The sequence below is a fragment of the Vollenhovia emeryi genome, unplaced genomic scaffold (genome assembly GCF_000949405.1).
Source record: "Vollenhovia emeryi isolate VEMERY1.0 unplaced genomic scaffold, V.emery_V1.0 DF939163.1, whole genome shotgun sequence".
In the NCBI taxonomy this organism is placed as follows: Eukaryota; Metazoa; Arthropoda; class Insecta; order Hymenoptera; family Formicidae; genus Vollenhovia; species Vollenhovia emeryi.
The window spans coordinates 331,214-350,565 of record NW_011967203.1 but is presented as its reverse complement, the minus strand read 5'-3'; the positions used below and the strand labels follow the sequence as shown (position 1 = coordinate 350,565).

The window sequence follows — 19,352 nt, the reverse complement described above, 5'->3', positions numbered from 1 at the left end:
GAATCATGACTGCGGTCAGATCTCGATTAGAATTCCTGAGTAGCCAGGAAACGAGGGTTTTCGTGATCGCAATCTCCTCATCCTCCTCTACGTCCGTCTCGCAGAAGATGATTTATTAAAACTTGATTGCCAACTTGCATGTTTCTCCACTTAGAATTTTATAATGAAAACAAAAATTTATTTAGAGCACTCGTTTTACGAGCAATTATTACCAACCCATGGTTCGACGAAATGTTTCCATTTGCCGTAATGAAATTATTCATATTTAAAAAAGCAACTAACGTACCACAATTATTACCTTAATAAAATAACCGATGACAAATAGTTCTCAGGATTCATCGATTTCTATTTCATCTGTTGCAGGATAAAAAGTGCCGGTGGCAGAGGTAAGCAAAATTCTCTCTCGAGTCACGACGTGTCTTTCGCACGATCTGCCAGCGTAATGCCGTCTAACAATTATTTTTATCGTTAATTAACTACTGGCGATTCACATTCTTTCGTTGTTAACACCTTTAACCGAAACGTCCGGAACTTGTAATCAAGAATTGTATTTGAACAATTATATTAGATTGACACGCACTAATAACCGGTGTTGGTTCTCACAGCTTAAATCCTTGATTTGTCTTTTCAATTTCGAGAGTCCAGTCACTTGTTAATTTTATATTTTTAAAATGCTCTCCCTTTGTCAAAATATGTTGCATAATTCTCGCAAAACTTCGCCATGAAATACTATCCTCGGTTATACTCTTCTCGCTTAAACTCTTAACGAACACAATATATCGTCAATTTGCATACGAGACGAATTTTATCATGCAAACGAAATCGATCTATAAATCGAATCATTCGTACGAAACTGAGCACGGTTACGATTAGGTTCATCAGAATAAAGGGAGGTCTGGATTTATTGCCGAGACACGGACTAGCCCCCCAATTATGTCGAATTAACGTACCATGTTCGGCGCGGCGGGTTCACGGCGGCGCTGACAGGTCAGATTCGAAATGATTCCCAATTACCCGGGTCCCCCCTACTGGGTTACCTGCTCGCGGCGCCCTTCTACTCGCTCGTTTCTTCATCACGCGTTAATGTGCGACATCCACATTTACAATAACACTGTCTCGGATGTGCTTTATAAGGGACCTCACAAATGGTACCTTCAGGAAACGTTCCTCGCTTTGCCACATCGTAAACATCAAGTCGCCGAAAGATATGGCGAGACATGCGGATGAGAAAGGCGCTCTCGTGAAAATGGCATCGGTATAATACAAAGAGATGTGTGATATGAAAAATTATATCGACGCGTTTGAAGCCTGCGCGTATCGTGTTAATTAATTTTCCACTTTTATTACGGCAAGCATATGTAGGTATCGTTAATGGTGAAATGTTACAGAATAAACTGTTCGCTCGTATCGATCTCTCATCGCGCGATCTCTAAACTGAGCGTCGTGCTCGCCTCTATCCGGTACGATCCCGAAAAATAAAAAAATAGGGCGACAATCAATCGAATCAATAAACGTGACGGTACGAAAACACGAGACACGCTCTTAAGGTACCGTGTCTCTTATCGGGGGATAAAGGGGATACACCTCTCCGTCTCGTGTTCACGGAGGTAGTCTGGCACGACGTCGCCATCGCCGTCTCCGTCGCGACCAGCGACGACCGTCACGGTTTCAGACGGTGAAAGGAAAGAGCGAGCCCCATTGCGCGGAGAGACCCCATACACGAGCGTGCGCGTGCACGGCGGTGGGCTGACGACGTGCGACGACGGGCACGTCGGCACGAGGAGGAAAGGGAGCAACACCGTCGTGGCATCGAGTGCCGGCCATCGGATTGGAGTTTAATTAGTTCGCATAATGCAAGCCGTTCGCGGCGGTATAAACTACAAGACCCGGTGCCGCTGCACGTTCTCTGTCGTGCTGCCTAAGGGATATAACCGATGCGATGCGATGCGATACGACGCGACATGACGCGACGCGACGCGACGCTACGCGACGCGACGGACGGCCGGGCGACATAAAAGACAGTGAAACGCGTCTAATTAACTTTCTGATTTAAAATCAGCCGCAGCACGATACGATCGACGAGCGAACGGCGGCGAGCGTAAAAAGACGATGAGCGAGCGGAAAGACAGGGGGGATTGTGCTACTGCCTGGGATGTAGGGGTCACCCGAATTAATTATCCGACACTCGTTTCATTGAACCTCTTGAATCACCAGCGGGTCTTCGCGACGCGATTTAAGCTCTAGCCTTCAATTCTAAACTATACGCCTAAATCCGAAGCTGACTCTATTATAATCCACCAATTAAAAAAACACTTATATGAACACGTAAAATATGTGAAACATATTTAAAAAGTATGCTTATGAAACTTTAGATGGAACTTTTTAAAAAATCATTAATATCCTTTATTATATGATATTGCGTTTTTTTTCGTATTATATTTTATAAGCGTCTTGAAAAGATATGTTGAAAATTTTAGATTTAATCGATCACAAGTTTATCAGATTGTGCTTGGTAACGTTATCAGTTTTCGTTTCTTTAGTCTCAAAGGAATCGTCTAAGGTGGTCCGCGCAGAGCAATTTGTACTTGCAACCCGTAAGAATGCATAATTTCGTTGTTCTCGCCCCGCGGGCGAGTTCTCTAGTCCGGTTTTAAAACGGATAACCGCTAAGAGAGGCATGCGAACAACTAAGATACAATTACACGTTAAGACGCGATGATTTACTGCTGCCTCTTGAAACAACGAGCTCCCGCTAATCGCGTAGTAATACGTACAAGAGAAAATTTCTCAATGACAAAATGAAATTCTAGCGTCAAAGAGATCTTATCGTGACTTTGACCATAAGCCGCTTGCCGCCTTACGACAAGAAAATATAGACTTGGGTTAAATATATGCGCGTTAATATGCACGCACGCATACACACGCATAGATACACGCAAGTATCTTATTCAGTAAACAATTTTTCAAAACTTTGACGTCAAATGTATCACGTTATCTTCAAAATAGGCGACTTAGGCGCGGGATGTCACATGACTAAGTTATATATTTTAATTGCGCATTCTGGAGATGTAATTAACAAATTGTAATTCTAACGAAAATATCACGATTCATTAAGTTCTCGGGTTACAACGCTCCAAATTGGCCAAAATATAATATCCACGTGTTTAAAATTCTGAATAAGAATAACTAATAAAAAAGTAAGGAAAGTAATAAATTACTCACCATACGGTTGCCTCGTCGACGTCCGACGCTTCCCAGAACTGTTCCTCCTCTCGGATTCCTACGTTGCACACGCGGCACTGCGAAACATGATTAATTACGGTCGCACACACTTTGCATGACACTTCCGAGAGCTTAACTGTACGCGACGCGTAATTCGCGTAATGCGAGAAATTATTAAACGACCGATATATCACGGTTACTTAAATCACTCGAGTTGGCAAGTCATTGCTCCATTCTTTCAATCTGCAAGTAACGATCAAATCATATCCAAAATGACGGGCAATTCTTCCACTTGTGTCTTCAAAGAAACAACGATCGCGATAAAGCTCACAGGAGTTTGTAATTCTCATCTCGTTTCGCTTTTATTTCAACGTAAGTGAATAAATCGTGTCAATTGTCTGCGTCTACAAACAGTCGCAATGAGCCTCGATACATTTGAACAACACGAGTCGTTACATGTTCGTGAGAATTAAACTCGCCCGTTTAAGAAGTAATTAGCAGTATCGGTCGTAGAAAATGATCGCGTTTTCCGTCTCGCAGTACTTGTCGCTACCGCGTTTCGAGAAAGAATGTGCCGCCGTGGTGACTATTGTTTTCCATTTGCGCCGCTACCTGCCACCGCGCGAACGAAAACACGCACGCTGTAAACAGCCAAGGCCAAGGCCGCGTGTCTAAAGCGACTTTTTTTCGGTTATTCATAAAATGTAGACATACGCCGAATATTTTGGGAGCTTTCCAGCAAGCGACACAAGTCGACACAAACGTCGTTCTGTCTTTCTTCGCATTCAATGAATAATAAAGACAGAACGACATTTGTGTCGACTTGTGTCGCTTGCTGGAAAGCTCCCTTTATTTCTCATAACTTCACCTAATTGTAAGTATTAATAAAGGATAATTAATTTACGTACATACGTTCTTAAAACACTACACAGTGAACGGCATACTTTATATCTGATGTGTGGTGTTTTATGAGATTCGATTAGTCATTTATCGACAAAATCTTGTGCCTTTTAAGTTCAGGGTACCCATCGTGGAAATATTCGAAATAGACTCCAATCGGAATTATTCCGTTTCTCCTAAGAAACTAATTGAACAACTCCGGTTGGAATCTATTCCTAAAATTCTCTGTACTCTTATCATGAAAAATGTCGGAATTGATTCCGATCGGAGTTGTTCAATTATTTCCTAGATTTCTATTGTGTTTTCTAGGGGAAACAAAATAATTTCAAGCGGAATCCATTCCGAACATTTCCATGATAGATACCCTGTATCCTTATCACGGAGAATTTTGGAATGGATTGCGATTAGAATTGTTCAATTACTTCCTAGATTTCTATTGTGTTATGTAGGGGAAACGAAATAATTTCGATCGGAATCCATTCCGAACATTTCCATGACAGATACCCTGGTCTACAATATACAGATATACAGGTATAGAGCATCGAAATGCTTATATCTTTATAAGACTTTCTAGGAGCAGACTTTTCATTAGAAATACTTCAATATATTGCCAGTATCTCTTTCGGATGTAACCTCAACATTACAAAAACTAATAAATCCGCAATTTAAATCAATAACGAGCTCTGACTGAGCGTTGAACTGGAGCTTGCGAAATATAACTTTATCGTGCCGGCATTTCACAAGATTACAGATAATTGAATATCTTACCGGGCAAAAAATAAATTAGTGAAAGTTCGTTAATAGTACATTCTTCTGCGCATAAGGATTGCTTTAAGTGCCACCGGGCGAGCAGCGCGTTAATGGACGGCTGAAAGAGGCTGCTCTCGCGCAAAAAAGAACGGGGGTCCACACTATACACGTTAGATTGCCGTGCGATCCTCCGTATACAATGACGATCGAGGAGTCGAGTAGAAAAGGTGAATCGAATCCGTTAATCGGCTTATCGCGCCGACTGGAACGATATTTTGGATCAGTCAATGTGTGTGTGTAATACGTCAAGTAATCGAGACGCTTGCTACACGCGCTCAACACATATTGATGTGAACAGCTGCGAAACCTTTTGTTGTATAAATTAAAATTTTATATCGAGTTGATTACAACAAAATTCGTTGAATTATACAATTAAGTTAATAACACACGAGTTATACGTATAACTAATATTGAACAGAGGAAATAAGTTTATTGTATAAAATAATTTTTTATAAGCTTTACTTCCTATTATCATAATTTCCAGTAGATTTTATTTTTAGTGTGTTAATTTTATTATCGAGAGATTCTTAATATCAAAAAATGTAACAAGAAACGGTCTGCGATAAAACTTATTCGAAAGTTTATTCCAAAATCTTTTCAAAGAATCCTTCCAATTCTGGACACTACATTGTAAAAACTGTACGTTTATCAAGAAGTGAATAAAACGTTTCTGATATAATTTATTTATAATGTTCTTGTGTTTAAACAATGGACATTCGAACAAGGGAACTGTAAGCGTCTGTAATGCTCCGAACGTATTTAATTCTTATCTTGTGATATCTCACACGTGAGACAATAGTGGACAAGGTAAGAAATGAGTTCTAGGTACGCCTTCAGTTATCTTATCGTGATGAAAGAGTCCCGTCCCTCGAAATCGCAACATATTTTTCAACGTCATTTTTCATATGTCGCCCAATTAATATTCTACCTTTCTATCATAATAATTGATACGCAGCAGATGATACGGCACGACGATCTGGAAGAACCAACGGATTCGATTACCTAAACTCATTCGAAAGATGAAAACTATGTCACGTTGCACAACAAGTTGATTCGCAGCTGCCTAACGTGCTTTCACGTACGGGATACATTTGCACGGATTGAGATTATTCTATGACTCTTTGCGTCACCGCGAATCAAATTTGTATTTTAATACGGAGAGCATACGGAGAGCACTAGCTACCTCACGAAAAGTTTTTGATAAGAAATGAAACATTTTTTACATATAGAGATATTTCCTATTTCAGAAAAACGAGGTATCTGTCGAAATTTCGAACAGTCGTCAAAATAGGATGAAACGCATCGTTGCGTGAGAATCGAGTAAAATCAAGGGGAAAAGAGAGAATAATGGGGAATTTAAAAAACAAATCAAAACGCCCGTGTCGAGTCAACGGCCACGAATGTAAAACGAGCTGAGTAGGTGTTGAAATGCAAAAAAATTCTTTAATTAGTTTACAATGTAAATGCGGACGCGTTTTGAACGCGTGTTCTTGTTTTTTAATGGGAAGGTTACTTGAGGAGAGACGCTAGAATTTTGTCACACTGGTTAAATCGTAACGAGAACTGGTTCAATACCGTTGCGAAATGACGGGAGGATAAATCGTCGTGTGCCTGATCCGCTCCCGCAATAAGCAGATTAGCGGCGGAATGTTAAGTCGCAAGTCGTAATCGTGCTCGGTATCAGCGTACTGTTAATAAATAAACGCGATTACACTTTTCATTTCGGCATTAATCGATGGCATCGGGCAATCTGGCAGCATTAAGCAGAGTAGTCACGCGTAATTGTAGAGATATAACGGATTTCCCTCTTTATTATTACGACTTTAATCGCGTCAGATCGAGGCAGGAATAGAGGGTCACAGAATACGCTTGGTTCGATTTAATGATTTTCTAACGAAGCTAAGCATTTCACAGTTATATAACCGGTTATTTCGTTAATCGATTATTTGGCAATAAAATCGCGCGTGACTTGTAAATTGGGCAGTAAAAGAAAAATCTTTCATTTTTTATGTATAAGAAATTAAATTTAGTATTTTAGTCTCTCGAAGATCAATCCAAGACCCGTAGACGTTAATAAATAGGAAAAAATTTAGAGATTTGATTAATCGGTGAAAACGAGTTTAAAAATACCTAATTCCCAAAAATGTTGTAAGCGAAAGTGAACAGCTTAGGAATAATACGGCAAGTAGATACCGAAAGAATTAGGAGCGTGTCAAGGTTAAAGTTATCAATTACCACATAAGACTTCCACAAAAATGTAAGCGAAAGTGCGCTCGAGTCAAGTAATCAACGATTTCTAATACGTCCATCAACCATTTCGTTAAGAAGCCCGTTATTACGATCGCTCTCGCGATCGGAGTGTCTCCTCTTCACAGAAGCCTAATTAAAAGTTAAGCATGAGTGAAAATGTAGGAGAATAGCGCGTGAAGCAGCCTCTCTATTTCCGAATGACGTCCACACGCTTTTCAAAACAGACAGTCCTTTCAGCCACAATCGAAAATTAAAAGAAGTAATATAGGATACGAGATCGTCTTCGTGGCAAGGGAGTGACAGAGAGCGTGGAATACGGAAAGAGCACGAGATTCTCATAACTTTTTTTTTACCTCCGCGGCATATTCTAAGCCTACTTATCGTCGCGGCGGCGTTTCTGATCCACGAATTTCAAGATCTTTTTCCGTTCTCCGCCTCTCTCCATCCCTTACTCCGGTTCAACCATCCGCCCCACCGTCTGATACGCTACAACCCTCAGTACGATTCTATGAGGGCCCGTGACGGCGCGATGACAGGCTCACAATGAGGCCATATAGAAGACAGCCGGTTTTTTTTTCTCTATACGCGGGCGCATGTCATAATGCGGTGATTCGGGTTCGGTCGCCATTCTATATATGGGGGCAGTTATTTATATTTGCGCATGGGGTGTATACGTGCACGTGGGACCATAAACGTATCGGAATCCGGGGCCGACCTCACCTGGCACTTGACGTGTTTCGGCGCGAGAGACGCGTCCCGTGAATTCAAGCGGATCCCGCTAAACCGAAACGAGGAGCCGTAGCGACGGTCTCTCCCTACCCTGAGAAACGCGAGCTAGGTGAAACCCGAGCTAAAGGCGACTTTCGCGTCGACGCGCCAACGAATTTTTCCGGAGCACTGAGCAATGTGTGTGAGAGCTTCGCTTCTTGTGTTCCAGCGAGCTGCTGCGGCGTCGGCGTGGAGGACTCGAGCGCGCCCGATGCCGGCGGACCCGCGGGGGCGGCTGGCACCGGCGGCGGGGTGGCCGTTATACCCGATCGGCCGCCTCTCGAATTAGACAAATTGCCGCCTTATCACGACGTAGCGCCTAGTCCAGGTGAGTGTTATTACGAGACGCCTGCTGTTCGACGCTTCCGATAAATATGCGTAGTCCCTCGCCGTCGAGGGAGAGATCCCTGAGAAATGGCCGCTCGTTACTCGCGTGTTCCCGTCACGTTACGTGTACCGCGAACGCGGTAGCACCGTCTCCCGCCGTACGTCTCATTTCGAACAAGTTCGAGAACCGGATCTCGCGACTTGTTCTCCGCGGCGTTTTCAACTATACTAGCCGATAGTTCTGCAGGATCTTTCACGATGTTACGAAACGAGTCCGTATCTTCCGATAAGCCGAACAAAATATCGCGCGTGCGCGCGCGCTGAGCGAAAGAAATGAAAATGAGCCAACAAATCAAGTGTGTCCGATAGCTGCGCCTATCTGGAAACTACCTTCCCAGGAGGAGACTGAATTCGTATTTGAAAACAAAATTAATTGATTAACGATACGAAACAATTTACAAACGAAAAAACAGACTTGTCCGTTTTACCTATTCTCTCCGCCAAAGTCACGTCAGACTCATTCGATGTCTAAAACCGCGTGTCGCGACGATTGTTCCTTTAGACACGCCGCCAAGGTACGTTAAGGAAATGTAGAGGAAAGTCCCCTATTATGAGATAGGCTCCTAATATAAGATAGCGGAGTTTCTGCTATTATAAATTAATAAGCGTCGTCTGTTGGTTCCACCTTGTTGCCCTTGGAGTGAAATCTGTTTAGTGGAAAATTGATCGTCGGATCGTGTAGTCGTAGCGAAAAAAGATTTGTGACTGACGTTGAAAACCTGCTATCTCGCATTAGAATCCTATCTCATAATAAAGGACTTTACTAATCAGCATGGGTCTCAAGTTGTGGATGAAATGGGACTTTAGGGCACAACGTCTGGTCGTGGCTGGGCTCTCGGCGAGGCGGCGGCACCCCGGGAGTCGTCACGACGCCGCTCTCCCTGCCTCAGCACCGACGGGCGATGAATCTCCCGGTCGAGAATCACTACACCCACATGCAAACCGACGAGGCTCTGTACGCGGAACTGGACTCGCAGGCCGCGAGCTACGCGAGCGATTTACAGTTACAAATGAGAGGAAGCTCGACGTACGGTACGACTTCCGGCGGCCAGGACGACGAATATCACGAGCTGGACGCTGCCAGATTACATCGTCATTATGGAGGTAGCGACGGATCGCTGCAGACGGATACCCTTCGCACTCGGCACAGTAAAAGGTGAGTCGAGTATTTTCCAAATGCGGACGAAAAATGTATTTGTCGTTTTAGAATAAGATACCACGTTAAAGACATAAAACGTTTCATTGCACACTGATACGATTAATTCAGAAAGTGGATCGCGAAAGCGACGATTACGAAAGCCGATAATACGCAATGGTTTATCGTTTCTCGACTTCCTAGATCGGTAACGAGCTCCGGTGCCGGCTTTGTTCTGGCAATACCTTCCTAACAGAGCCTAATTGCCCGCCACAACGCGCGCATCCGACACGCGCCGCCGCGTAATCGGCAATTATCGATACGGCCGATACGCCTTGCGTATGTTAATGGCGCATTCCGGTCGAATAGCCAGTCCAGTGATTATCGCGAGCTTCGCTATCGCTGCTTCTAGGATACAAGAGCCGGACTACGAGATGTACGAGAACGGGCCCTCGACGCCGGTACCGCCGAGTCAGCATCATCACCGCCATCACCATCACCACAATCATCACCATCATCACCAGGAGCTGAGGCTCGGTAGCAGGAACAGCGAGCATCCCTCGTACCAGAACACGGCGTACACCGGAAGCGACGCCGAGCCGGACGGGCCGACCCTCAGCAGCGCACCGAGCAGCGCCTATTACAGCGATCTCAGCTCGAACTCGGCGAATCAGCAAATGCCGAGCGCGACGGCGCCGTGCGCGACGGCGATGACGGCGACGACGACGACGACCGCCACGACGAACCTGCACCTGAACCCGCAGAATCTGGACGCGCCGCAGTACAGACTGGCGGCGATCAACGAGAGCACAGTGCCTTCGGATTATATTTAAGAGACGACGCTTCCGGAACGGGCGACGAACAGTTTGAAATAGGCAAATCGCACCGACGCGCGTTCGCTTTGCTCGCCAACGAGAGGTCTTGGCGTAGTATTTCTAAAATTTAACTCGTCTCACGCGGGGACGATGGGAAGTTGTCCTTGCAACAAAAAGTAGGGGTGTAAGCGGAGACAGAAGAGACGAAAGACTGTGAAATTTTTCGTCGCTGTCGTCGTGACTCGAAAGTTTCTTCAAGACGGTGTTTCACGGTGCACGGTTAAGTTTTGCCCGTGCAAGTGGAATTTTAAGTTTTGCCCGTACAGGAGGAATTGAAAAGATCACGTTTCGTAAGAGTGTTGTTTAACCGGCGGATGTATCGGAGACCGGTTCCGGATAAAATCGATTTCTTGCTCGGCAACGCTCCACTTGCTCCTTTGTCGCCACACTTTGTGGTCCTTAAGACAATCGACTTTCGAGACACGCGAATCGACGGATCGAGCGACGCGAATCGATCGGCATCGCGGCGCGTTCGCCTTTGCTTTTACGCGCTAATAAAATACTAGGTATTCAATGTCTCGTAACTTTTTTTCAAGACAAAAGACAAGCGGAAGATAAACCGGTTGGCAGGTAAGTGACCAGAGAGAATCGCCGCTGCGTGGAATTAATACACGATTAAGCGCTAGTCTCGCCAAATCGACAAAACCTGTCATCTCGCGACAAAAATATTCAAATTGCCAGCCGCGACTGAACGCGCGATCGCGCTCGTTAGAATATTGATAAATTTATGTTCGCGTTTGCCTACGATGCACGGCCGGCGCACGGATATTTCGAGTAACTGTGGCACCAGCTCAGGCGTGACGCTCGATTTTCACTCGGTAAACGTAAAGCAAAAACGTAATGATACTGCGCACGGAGAATCGCGCGTTGCGGTTTCCAATCAGTAATAACATGCCGAGATATAAATTGATGCCGCCCCGACGTTCCCGCGAAAGTCAACCAGTGCTAGGCGAAAAAATCGATCCCCCTCCCCCCCCCCCCATTATTTCTGCCACCGTTCATGTCAATTAGAGGAGGGGTGAGCGAAATTTCAGACCTACATTACGTGAGCGGTCAACAATAACGCATGAAACAGCGTTCTGCTCAAATTGCCTACGCTGATGGGATAAAATTGCATATAGCAAAGCGTAACCTCGCATTAAATTTGATCCTCTGCATAAGAAATAAAAACGACGCAGATTGTAATGAATTGAAAATGAAGCTAGAAATTGGAAAATTGCGGTAAACAATCTCGGCGTTTTTCACGAAGAAGAAAAAAAAGAATCGACTTTAAGTTGACGAGAAAAAGCTTGCGATTTAACAAGTGACGCGGTACAGCGCGCTGCATAAACTGCCGCGGGAAGAGACTCGGACGGGTTTCTGCGAGATTCTGACGCATTAGGGGGTTAATTCGGAATCTAATCGGGTATTTTCACGTGTATGATTGCAGACGTTACCGGGCGGAGAAACCGCACGGCAGATTCGAAATGCCTACACGATACCGAGTGAAATGAAGTCGTTTTGAAGAGCAGGTGCCCCGTAATTTGACGTTCGGGCGCTGCCAGTCAGCGCCCTCGGCTACATCCGTCCGCGTTCTCTAAGCATCTCCGCCGCCGCGGTATCCTTCCGACCAGCATCCTTCCGTGCTTGCCGCGCGCAAATGAGGCCTCGTTTTCACGTGCGTGCCTCGATTATGGAAAATTGCAGAATTCCGTGCCGCGAAGTCGGCGGATCGTGATGCTCAGCGAAGTACGTGTGTGCGATATTCGCACGAAATATCCTGGCGGGCACTTTATTACGTTATTTTCTGCCCTTCTATACAAAGAACTGGACTAGGCAACGCACAATGCGGCGACTAATCGCGGATGGTTTTGTCAATGACCAAAAGACCGCTCGTTAAATCTGTATAACGACTTCGTTGACTTCGTCGACTTCGTGGCCCGATTCGTCGAATTTTATGCTAAAGTATTCAGGATAACGAAATTGCTGCCCTTTCAGGAGACGGAAGAGACGCATTACAGCAGACGGAGCTTAACGCTCACAATAAAATTGTCCCCGCGACCTCGTCGCGTAATGCGGCAACGTTTTACGGCAATTGTGGGAGATATTTCTGGTAAGCGCTGGACATGATCGTATACCAAGTTCTCGTTCGAGGAGTCGCATCGAATCGCGTTCGCATGTCACGCGAGGGATTACCGTTCGAGCACCAGATAGGTCTCGGTCCTGGCGGCGGTATCACTTTCAATCGTTTATCCTCGATTCCCGATCGACGGCGGAATTAATTCGTCTCGCTCGATTCGGCGGAGAATCGTTTAATCGTCGCCGTCGTGTTCTCTTAATTAGCTTCTCAGGCGAAGCCGATTGTTCCCCTCGCCGGAACACGAACCCGAGGAGACCGCGTTCTCTTTGCTTCGCCTCGAGATTCTCCCGTGCGCGGTTTCACGTTGTTCACCTTTAACTCACCTGTGCTTACACACGCGCACATGCACATACTTACATTTCAACCGAACGCTCTTCGTAACGCACGAGAATGCCCGGCGCTCGTCTAAACGCGTCTCGCTACACGGTGAAACTGATCAAATCGTATCGCTTACGAATTTCTTGTGAAAATTCATCAAGTTGAAGATATCTGTAGCGCGATCATAAATCGTTTATATTCTCTAAAAGCCAGTGCATTATCATTGAAACCAATTATAAGCATAGCACTGAATTGTTCAGTGATAATCCGCTGATTGACTTTTAGAGAGTACGTTGATATTGAAAAGTCTTTCGCGTCGGTTGTCGTTTTAAATTAATTAATCACAGATAATTGTCGTGTAGTATATTTAATCAGTTTCGAAAGTCACTGTATAAAAAGGGCTTAGAACCACTTGCTTCTCCAATCTCTAATTACCGCGCGTTTGAGGAAATTGCGGGCGAAGAAACGTCCATTACGTTGAAAATTATATCGCGATCTTTGTAAAGAGGAATAAAGCTCGCTATCAGGAAGTTTGCAATTTGCACAATATGGAATTTACTTAGTGGAAAAGACGAGCGTCTCGTCGCTCTTTATATAATTGCCAAAGCGTGCTCTAAATACCTCGACATTCTCTCTGAATCGGAGAGAGAGAAAGTTTCCACAAATATCTGTAATCTATAACTCATTATCTCTAATGAATTAAAGAAATATGTTGATTATCATCTTCGAAAATGACTTTTCGCGGCTGTTTTCAAAATGATCGAAATGAACGCATGAGAGCATCGAGACGCGTAATCGGCAGACGTACGCAACGCGCGCATTTAAACAATACAGACGCAACAATGCGCTCCTTCTGTGGACGTACGCCATAATTAATTGTGCCCTCGCGGCCACACAATGGCGACAAGGAAAGCCCGCACGACCCCCCGAAAAAATATCCCATGACCACATGGTCGCGCCCGGACGGGTAGCCCTTATCACGGCCGTGTTACGCGTACGAGAACGTATTATGGAATTCGTTTAATTAGAGACCGCCTCGTTTCCATTCACGCGACTACTGCATCTGCGTCGCGCGCCTGCTACTCCTGGCAGGATCGCGTGTTCGCGAGTAATTTGGATCGTGACAATTCGAGAGGCCGCCATACGCATTTCTCGTAATCCGCATTCACAATAGATTAACTCGGTTGCGCCGCTACTTATCGCGCGAAATCTCTTAACGACGTTGCCCTTCGTTATGATGAGACAGATACGACTGACCACCGCGCGTGTTAATCTACCTCGCGTAGTACCGCATCCTTTTTATATCTTTGTGCTATTTGCGATCTGGACATCGCTTTAAACCGCGCGAACACAAGACGCTTTAAAATATCTGGAAATTATCGATCAAGCATTTTGGTTTTGTTATTTCTGCCTTATATTAATATCACGATCGTACTCAAGTTTATATTAATTTTTTTAATGCAACTCGTTAATATACCTGACATTTTGTACAAGACACTCAAACGATAATGGCAGTTGCTATCTTTTTATGAAGCGGCGAACACAGGAAGAACTTAATAGGTGATATAGTGACTGCGCAAGCAGCATGTAAATTAGGGGGGAAAAGTTTTAAATTGTTTCATTTCAAAATCATTGTACTCGGAGCATTTAGCAAGCGCGCAATTATGAAATCTACATCGGGAGATATTCATGAATAAAGATCAGGTTTTATCGCAGCTAGTGCAAGAAATGAAAGTACAAAATAATGACCGCGTCCGTCCCGTATAACCGGCTTAATTCACCGCTTGTCGCGTTTAATTTGCGAGGGAAACGTATGTCGCCCGCAATGCGTATACGCAAAAATTTCCGAAGATTCCCCGAGCCATCGAGCGACGTCGCCTAACAATCGTGGGAATTCGCGCGACTGGATTCCCGCGAGTTTCTCTCGTGCCGGACTTCCCTTTATAATGCCTTCCCGGCTCGCGCGGGATTCGACGGACGTCCCAGAGCGATCATAAGGACGGCCGTGGGCCCGCCCTGGGCCGGACGCACCGCATGTTCGTTCGGACTACGGGATATATAAATTATACATGTAAATATACGAGCGGCCGGCTCGAGAGATCGAATTGTGAGATATCGAGATGTGTGTTGGCGATTCCCGCGCCTTTCCCCTCCCTTCGCAGGCCCCTCCTTGCCCCTCGAACCCGTGTTCGCACACATATGCGCGTGCGGCCAAGAATTCACGCATTATGGCGAATGTCTCTGTCGCTCTTCGCGATTTCGGCTATCCTATGCACGTTTCATCGCCGACGTCCATTTCTATTACGGAATCGTTGCAAGCAACTTAAGAATTATACACATTCCATCCTCCCTTGTAAAATTATAGCGTATAAACTATTTCGTCAACCAGTGATACGAAAGTACTTATCTGTATCGAGAAGCTGTAAGCGCGATTCAATTGATATTTTCTCAAATTAAGATACTAGCTGGAGTATACGTAGAAAATTTTATAAAATCTCCATTCCTCTGCCAACATTCATTTCGATTAATCTTTTTAATATACGGACAATGATGTCTGATATTTTTCATTTTTTATTTTTATTTAATTTGTGGTTTACGAATGAAACGAATGAAAATTATATTAAGTCACGATTAATTTTAAATTTAATATTTAGATGCGAGAATATTAGCTTCATTATCAGAGAATGTATCATTTTTCATGCAAATAACGAGCAAAATTAATGTCGCGTATAATTAATTAAAATTTACTCAACATTTATGAAGAACCGTGTGGAAAGATCGTACTCAATTATGTGTGGCTATGTAGTTGAACACGTATCTTCTCAGCACTATATTCCTTATTTTATTTACGAATAACATATATTTAATATGTTTATGATTCTATAAAAACGATACGACCGAATATCAAATATCTTCTTTAAAATTATAATCACAATTCGGTAAATATACACGAAGATATTAGTACTGGCTCGAAAAATAAAAAATCTTTTAACTTTATTAGTAAATTATTAATGTAGCACATATTCTCAGAAAACATTAAAATCTCATACCATTAAAAACAAAAAGAGCCTCTCTATCTCGATTCTTTTAAAGGAATTTTACTTCATTTCATGAAGCCTCACGATACACGTAAACTCTCTAAAAGTCAATCAGCGAATTATCACTGAGATCAGCGAATAGTGAAAATCGCAGTGATATACTTATAACTGTAAATCAGTGACTATTCGGTGATAATTCACCGATTGACTTTTAGAGAGAAGAAAGTACCGTTGCGAACTTCGACCGGTGCGAAATATGGAATTTCATCACAGAGATTGTAGACTAAACGCGAGCGTCCTTAATACTGACGTCAGCCTATGAGCTAATCGCTCCAGTTTTATAATATTATTCCGCGACGAGTTATTTTAAAGATCGCGGTAAAGCGTTGCACCGCAACACCGCCGATCTTGACCGCGATTCACTGATCCGTGCTAATAATTATTAGTTACCGCTAGCAATTCATTCCACGCGCGTGCATGTATTGCGAGAGTGCCTTATGTCGCAGCGACGCCTGATTATGCGCAAACTAGTTGTACTTTGAACGCAGTCAATGTCAACGTATCGAGCGAGTGCACTGTGCGTTTTATGTTACGTTATAATTGCGCGACTTCAGATGTGAATGATGCGAGAGGGAAGTCGTTGATCACTTTAATTATTCAGTCAGTAAACGCAAGTCGCAACGATTTCTCACGTAACGCACTGATGTAACGAGTGAATTATGTTAATTTAAATATTATAAATAGTTAAAAATATATTTCTACGGCTCCTGTAAATTTTTTTAGATTCACGTATTGTACATATAAATATTGTAAATTAAACGCGTAACTAAATTAGACATCCCGCCGCACGTGGCGGCAGTCGATTAATATATTAAGTGGCGCAACAGGTATTGGCCGCACTGAGACCCGCTTGCGTAAAAACGATTAATCATCAATGGAGAATCGAGAATCTATCGTTGCGGAAGCTCGGCTGCGAAACGCCGTTTCGATTTCGATTCTACCGTTTATTCGTCCACGCAAAGAAGGTGTGACTTCGTACCTCAATATATTTCGATACGAATATATCGCGAAGGAACATCCGTCGGCCGATACATCTTCCGTATGCGCTCTGCAAACGTTCCTGCGATTATTGTACAAATTGCCGATATGCGTGTCGCGATGTAACGCTTCAACACGTACAGTCTTCTTCATTAATGCCTGGACCTGCATTTTTACCGTCATTTTTCTCATCTATACGAATCACTGAGTTTCAGGCTGCACGTATAAGATAAAGTAATGCCCAATGGACATTACTTTGTCTTATTTTATCTTATTGTATCTTATTTTATCTTTATAATGCCCCAGCAAGGCCTGAGGCACTAACTAAGGCATTAGTTTGGACATTAGACCTTGCTGGGGCATTGTAAAGATAAAACAAGATAAATAAAATAAAATAAGAAAATAAGATTAAGTCATGTTCATTGGGCTTCAGTGGTGTACAAGATTTTGGTCAGCTATTTCCCCCTCGGGTTTACCCCTCGGGTAAAACTCAGGTCCAGGCATTAATGAATAAGACTGTATATCCGAGAAATGCAAATGTTAAAAGAATGCTGTTATACCTTATTTTGTAATTTTACAGTGCGAAAGAGCGAAAGTTAAAACGTTTTGTAACTAGCGTGAATTTGTCAGCTGATGCGCAGCTGTCGTATCGCGAAGTGGAATTTATCACAGCGATTATAGTCGTCCTTGCCCACAGGGGATACGTGTGAAATATACATTGAACTTAATAAATCAAACTTTTATAAAATCTCGGACGGTTATGCGATATACTTTCTTGCCAATTTTATTTGAAACGCTGAAAAATTTTTCTGTCATTAACGTCGCGATCAAATCTACTCTTCAGAGTAAATACGATATAAAGATTATCACCAATTTTTCTTTCTACATTATATCGTTTTACTTATATTACATTTATGGTATATTTTATTTCAAAGTAATAAATGCAAAAATAAGTCCAATCCTTTCTTTCACACGTATCCCGTTAACGACAAAAACATATAACGTTTCTTGCCTGAGGGAGAGTCACGAAAATTATAAAATGCGCGATGTTGCGGAATTTCACGCATTGTGATAAAACTTGCCGAGATAGATGGACACCGCATACGAGAGCGGATTAATTCGCGTGTCGGATGATTCCGGAAGAAAGTCAGTACATATGTCAGCGAGATATTTTAAGCAAATCGATATCACTGGTAGAGATCTGGTATCGGTGAAAGGAAAATTAAATACAGCGGAGATTAAATTGATTTTCTCCTTCACAACATTGTGTCATCCGAGTTTTAATTTAGCGCGAGGAAAGCGATCATTCATAATCCTCGGAGATGAATGTAGATGCTCCGATTGCCTATTCATGCGCCGACGACGGCGCGTGTCCGCGAGCAGAAATTTCAAGCCAGTGTCTCATATGCGTATGTAACGTAAGAAAGTAATTTCGCCTCCGCTAAAATGCCATCTGACGTAATGACAAAGTCGCTGGGTTCCTTTGTTAAAATAGACGCGAGCGGTCCGATCGTTTCTTCGCGATTTAGTCGCAAACGATAAGCTTCATTGGCTACGTTCAGCGGAAAAAAACCTACTTTGCAACAGGTGCAAAATTCGTGAAGTTGATTGGAGTACGTTCTTAGAGTCTGCCATAATTAGGAGCACACGCCAGTCAGATTCAAGATTTTTACGACAGTTGCGAAGCAGCTTTTTCTGCTGAACGCGGCCATTCTTGAGGGTCCGTCCCGATGTAAATGACGTACTTAGCACGAATTGTATATAAGATCGCAAATTGTAAAGAGACGCGCACTATTTTATTATTGTATATACCGTAATCTGAGATTGTAATCGAGATCTTCGAAATCTGAAATTGTACAGCACAAATAAAGAAATATTTCATGATACGTATATCCGCTTTCTCTCGTGAGCCGTTTCGGCGGCAAGACATTCGATAAGATGTGATAGCACGCTAGAAATTGCAGTGCTAATAATTTTTGTAAAAGTGACAAGCGCACATCTCAATTGAATCAGGCGTATTCCAAGTAGAATATTAGTCAATCTTGATCTCAAAGTAAATCTTGATGTCGATCATTTAACGACTTAAAATTCATCAATGTGACATTACAATTCATCATTTTAATGTCGCATTGACGTTTTTGCGATTAACTTGTTCTACTTGGGACGATCGATCTGTAGAAAACGATGGGGAAACCGCTGAGGGCATTAATGGTGTACAGATTTGCGGCATTACTAGGCATTTTTGGGCATTAATTTTAGTGATGACGATTATCCGTTTATCCGGGTATCCGGATATCCGAGATAGAGATAGATCCGAGATAAAATATTCGATTTAAGTGAAAATCCGGATATCCGGATCTTGTTCGGATCCGGATCTTGTTCGAAGTTAAATGCAGTGCTTAAAAATAAACGTGTTTTGGAGTTTTGAATTAATAAGTTATTTATTCAAAAGTTATTTATCCAAAACACGTTTATTTTTAAGCACTGCATTT

The 19,352-nt window shown here is 43.2% G+C and overlaps 1 protein-coding gene across 1 annotated transcript in view; it reads left to right on the top strand.

The window, feature by feature from the left end:
• LOC105564538 (TSC22 domain family protein 1) overlaps positions 1-11,254 on the top strand; it is an 81,027-nt gene extending 69,773 nt beyond the window's left edge. The window contains exons 4-7 of the mRNA XM_012016980.1: positions 364-386; positions 8,120-8,278; positions 9,145-9,493; positions 9,885-11,254. Coding sequence (XP_011872370.1) covers positions 364-386; positions 8,120-8,278; positions 9,145-9,493; positions 9,885-10,305 — 952 coding nt within the window. The 3' untranslated portion in view covers positions 10,306-11,254. The remainder of the gene's footprint in view (positions 1-363; positions 387-8,119; positions 8,279-9,144; positions 9,494-9,884) is intronic.
• Positions 11,255-19,352: the final 8,098 nt, after the last annotated feature.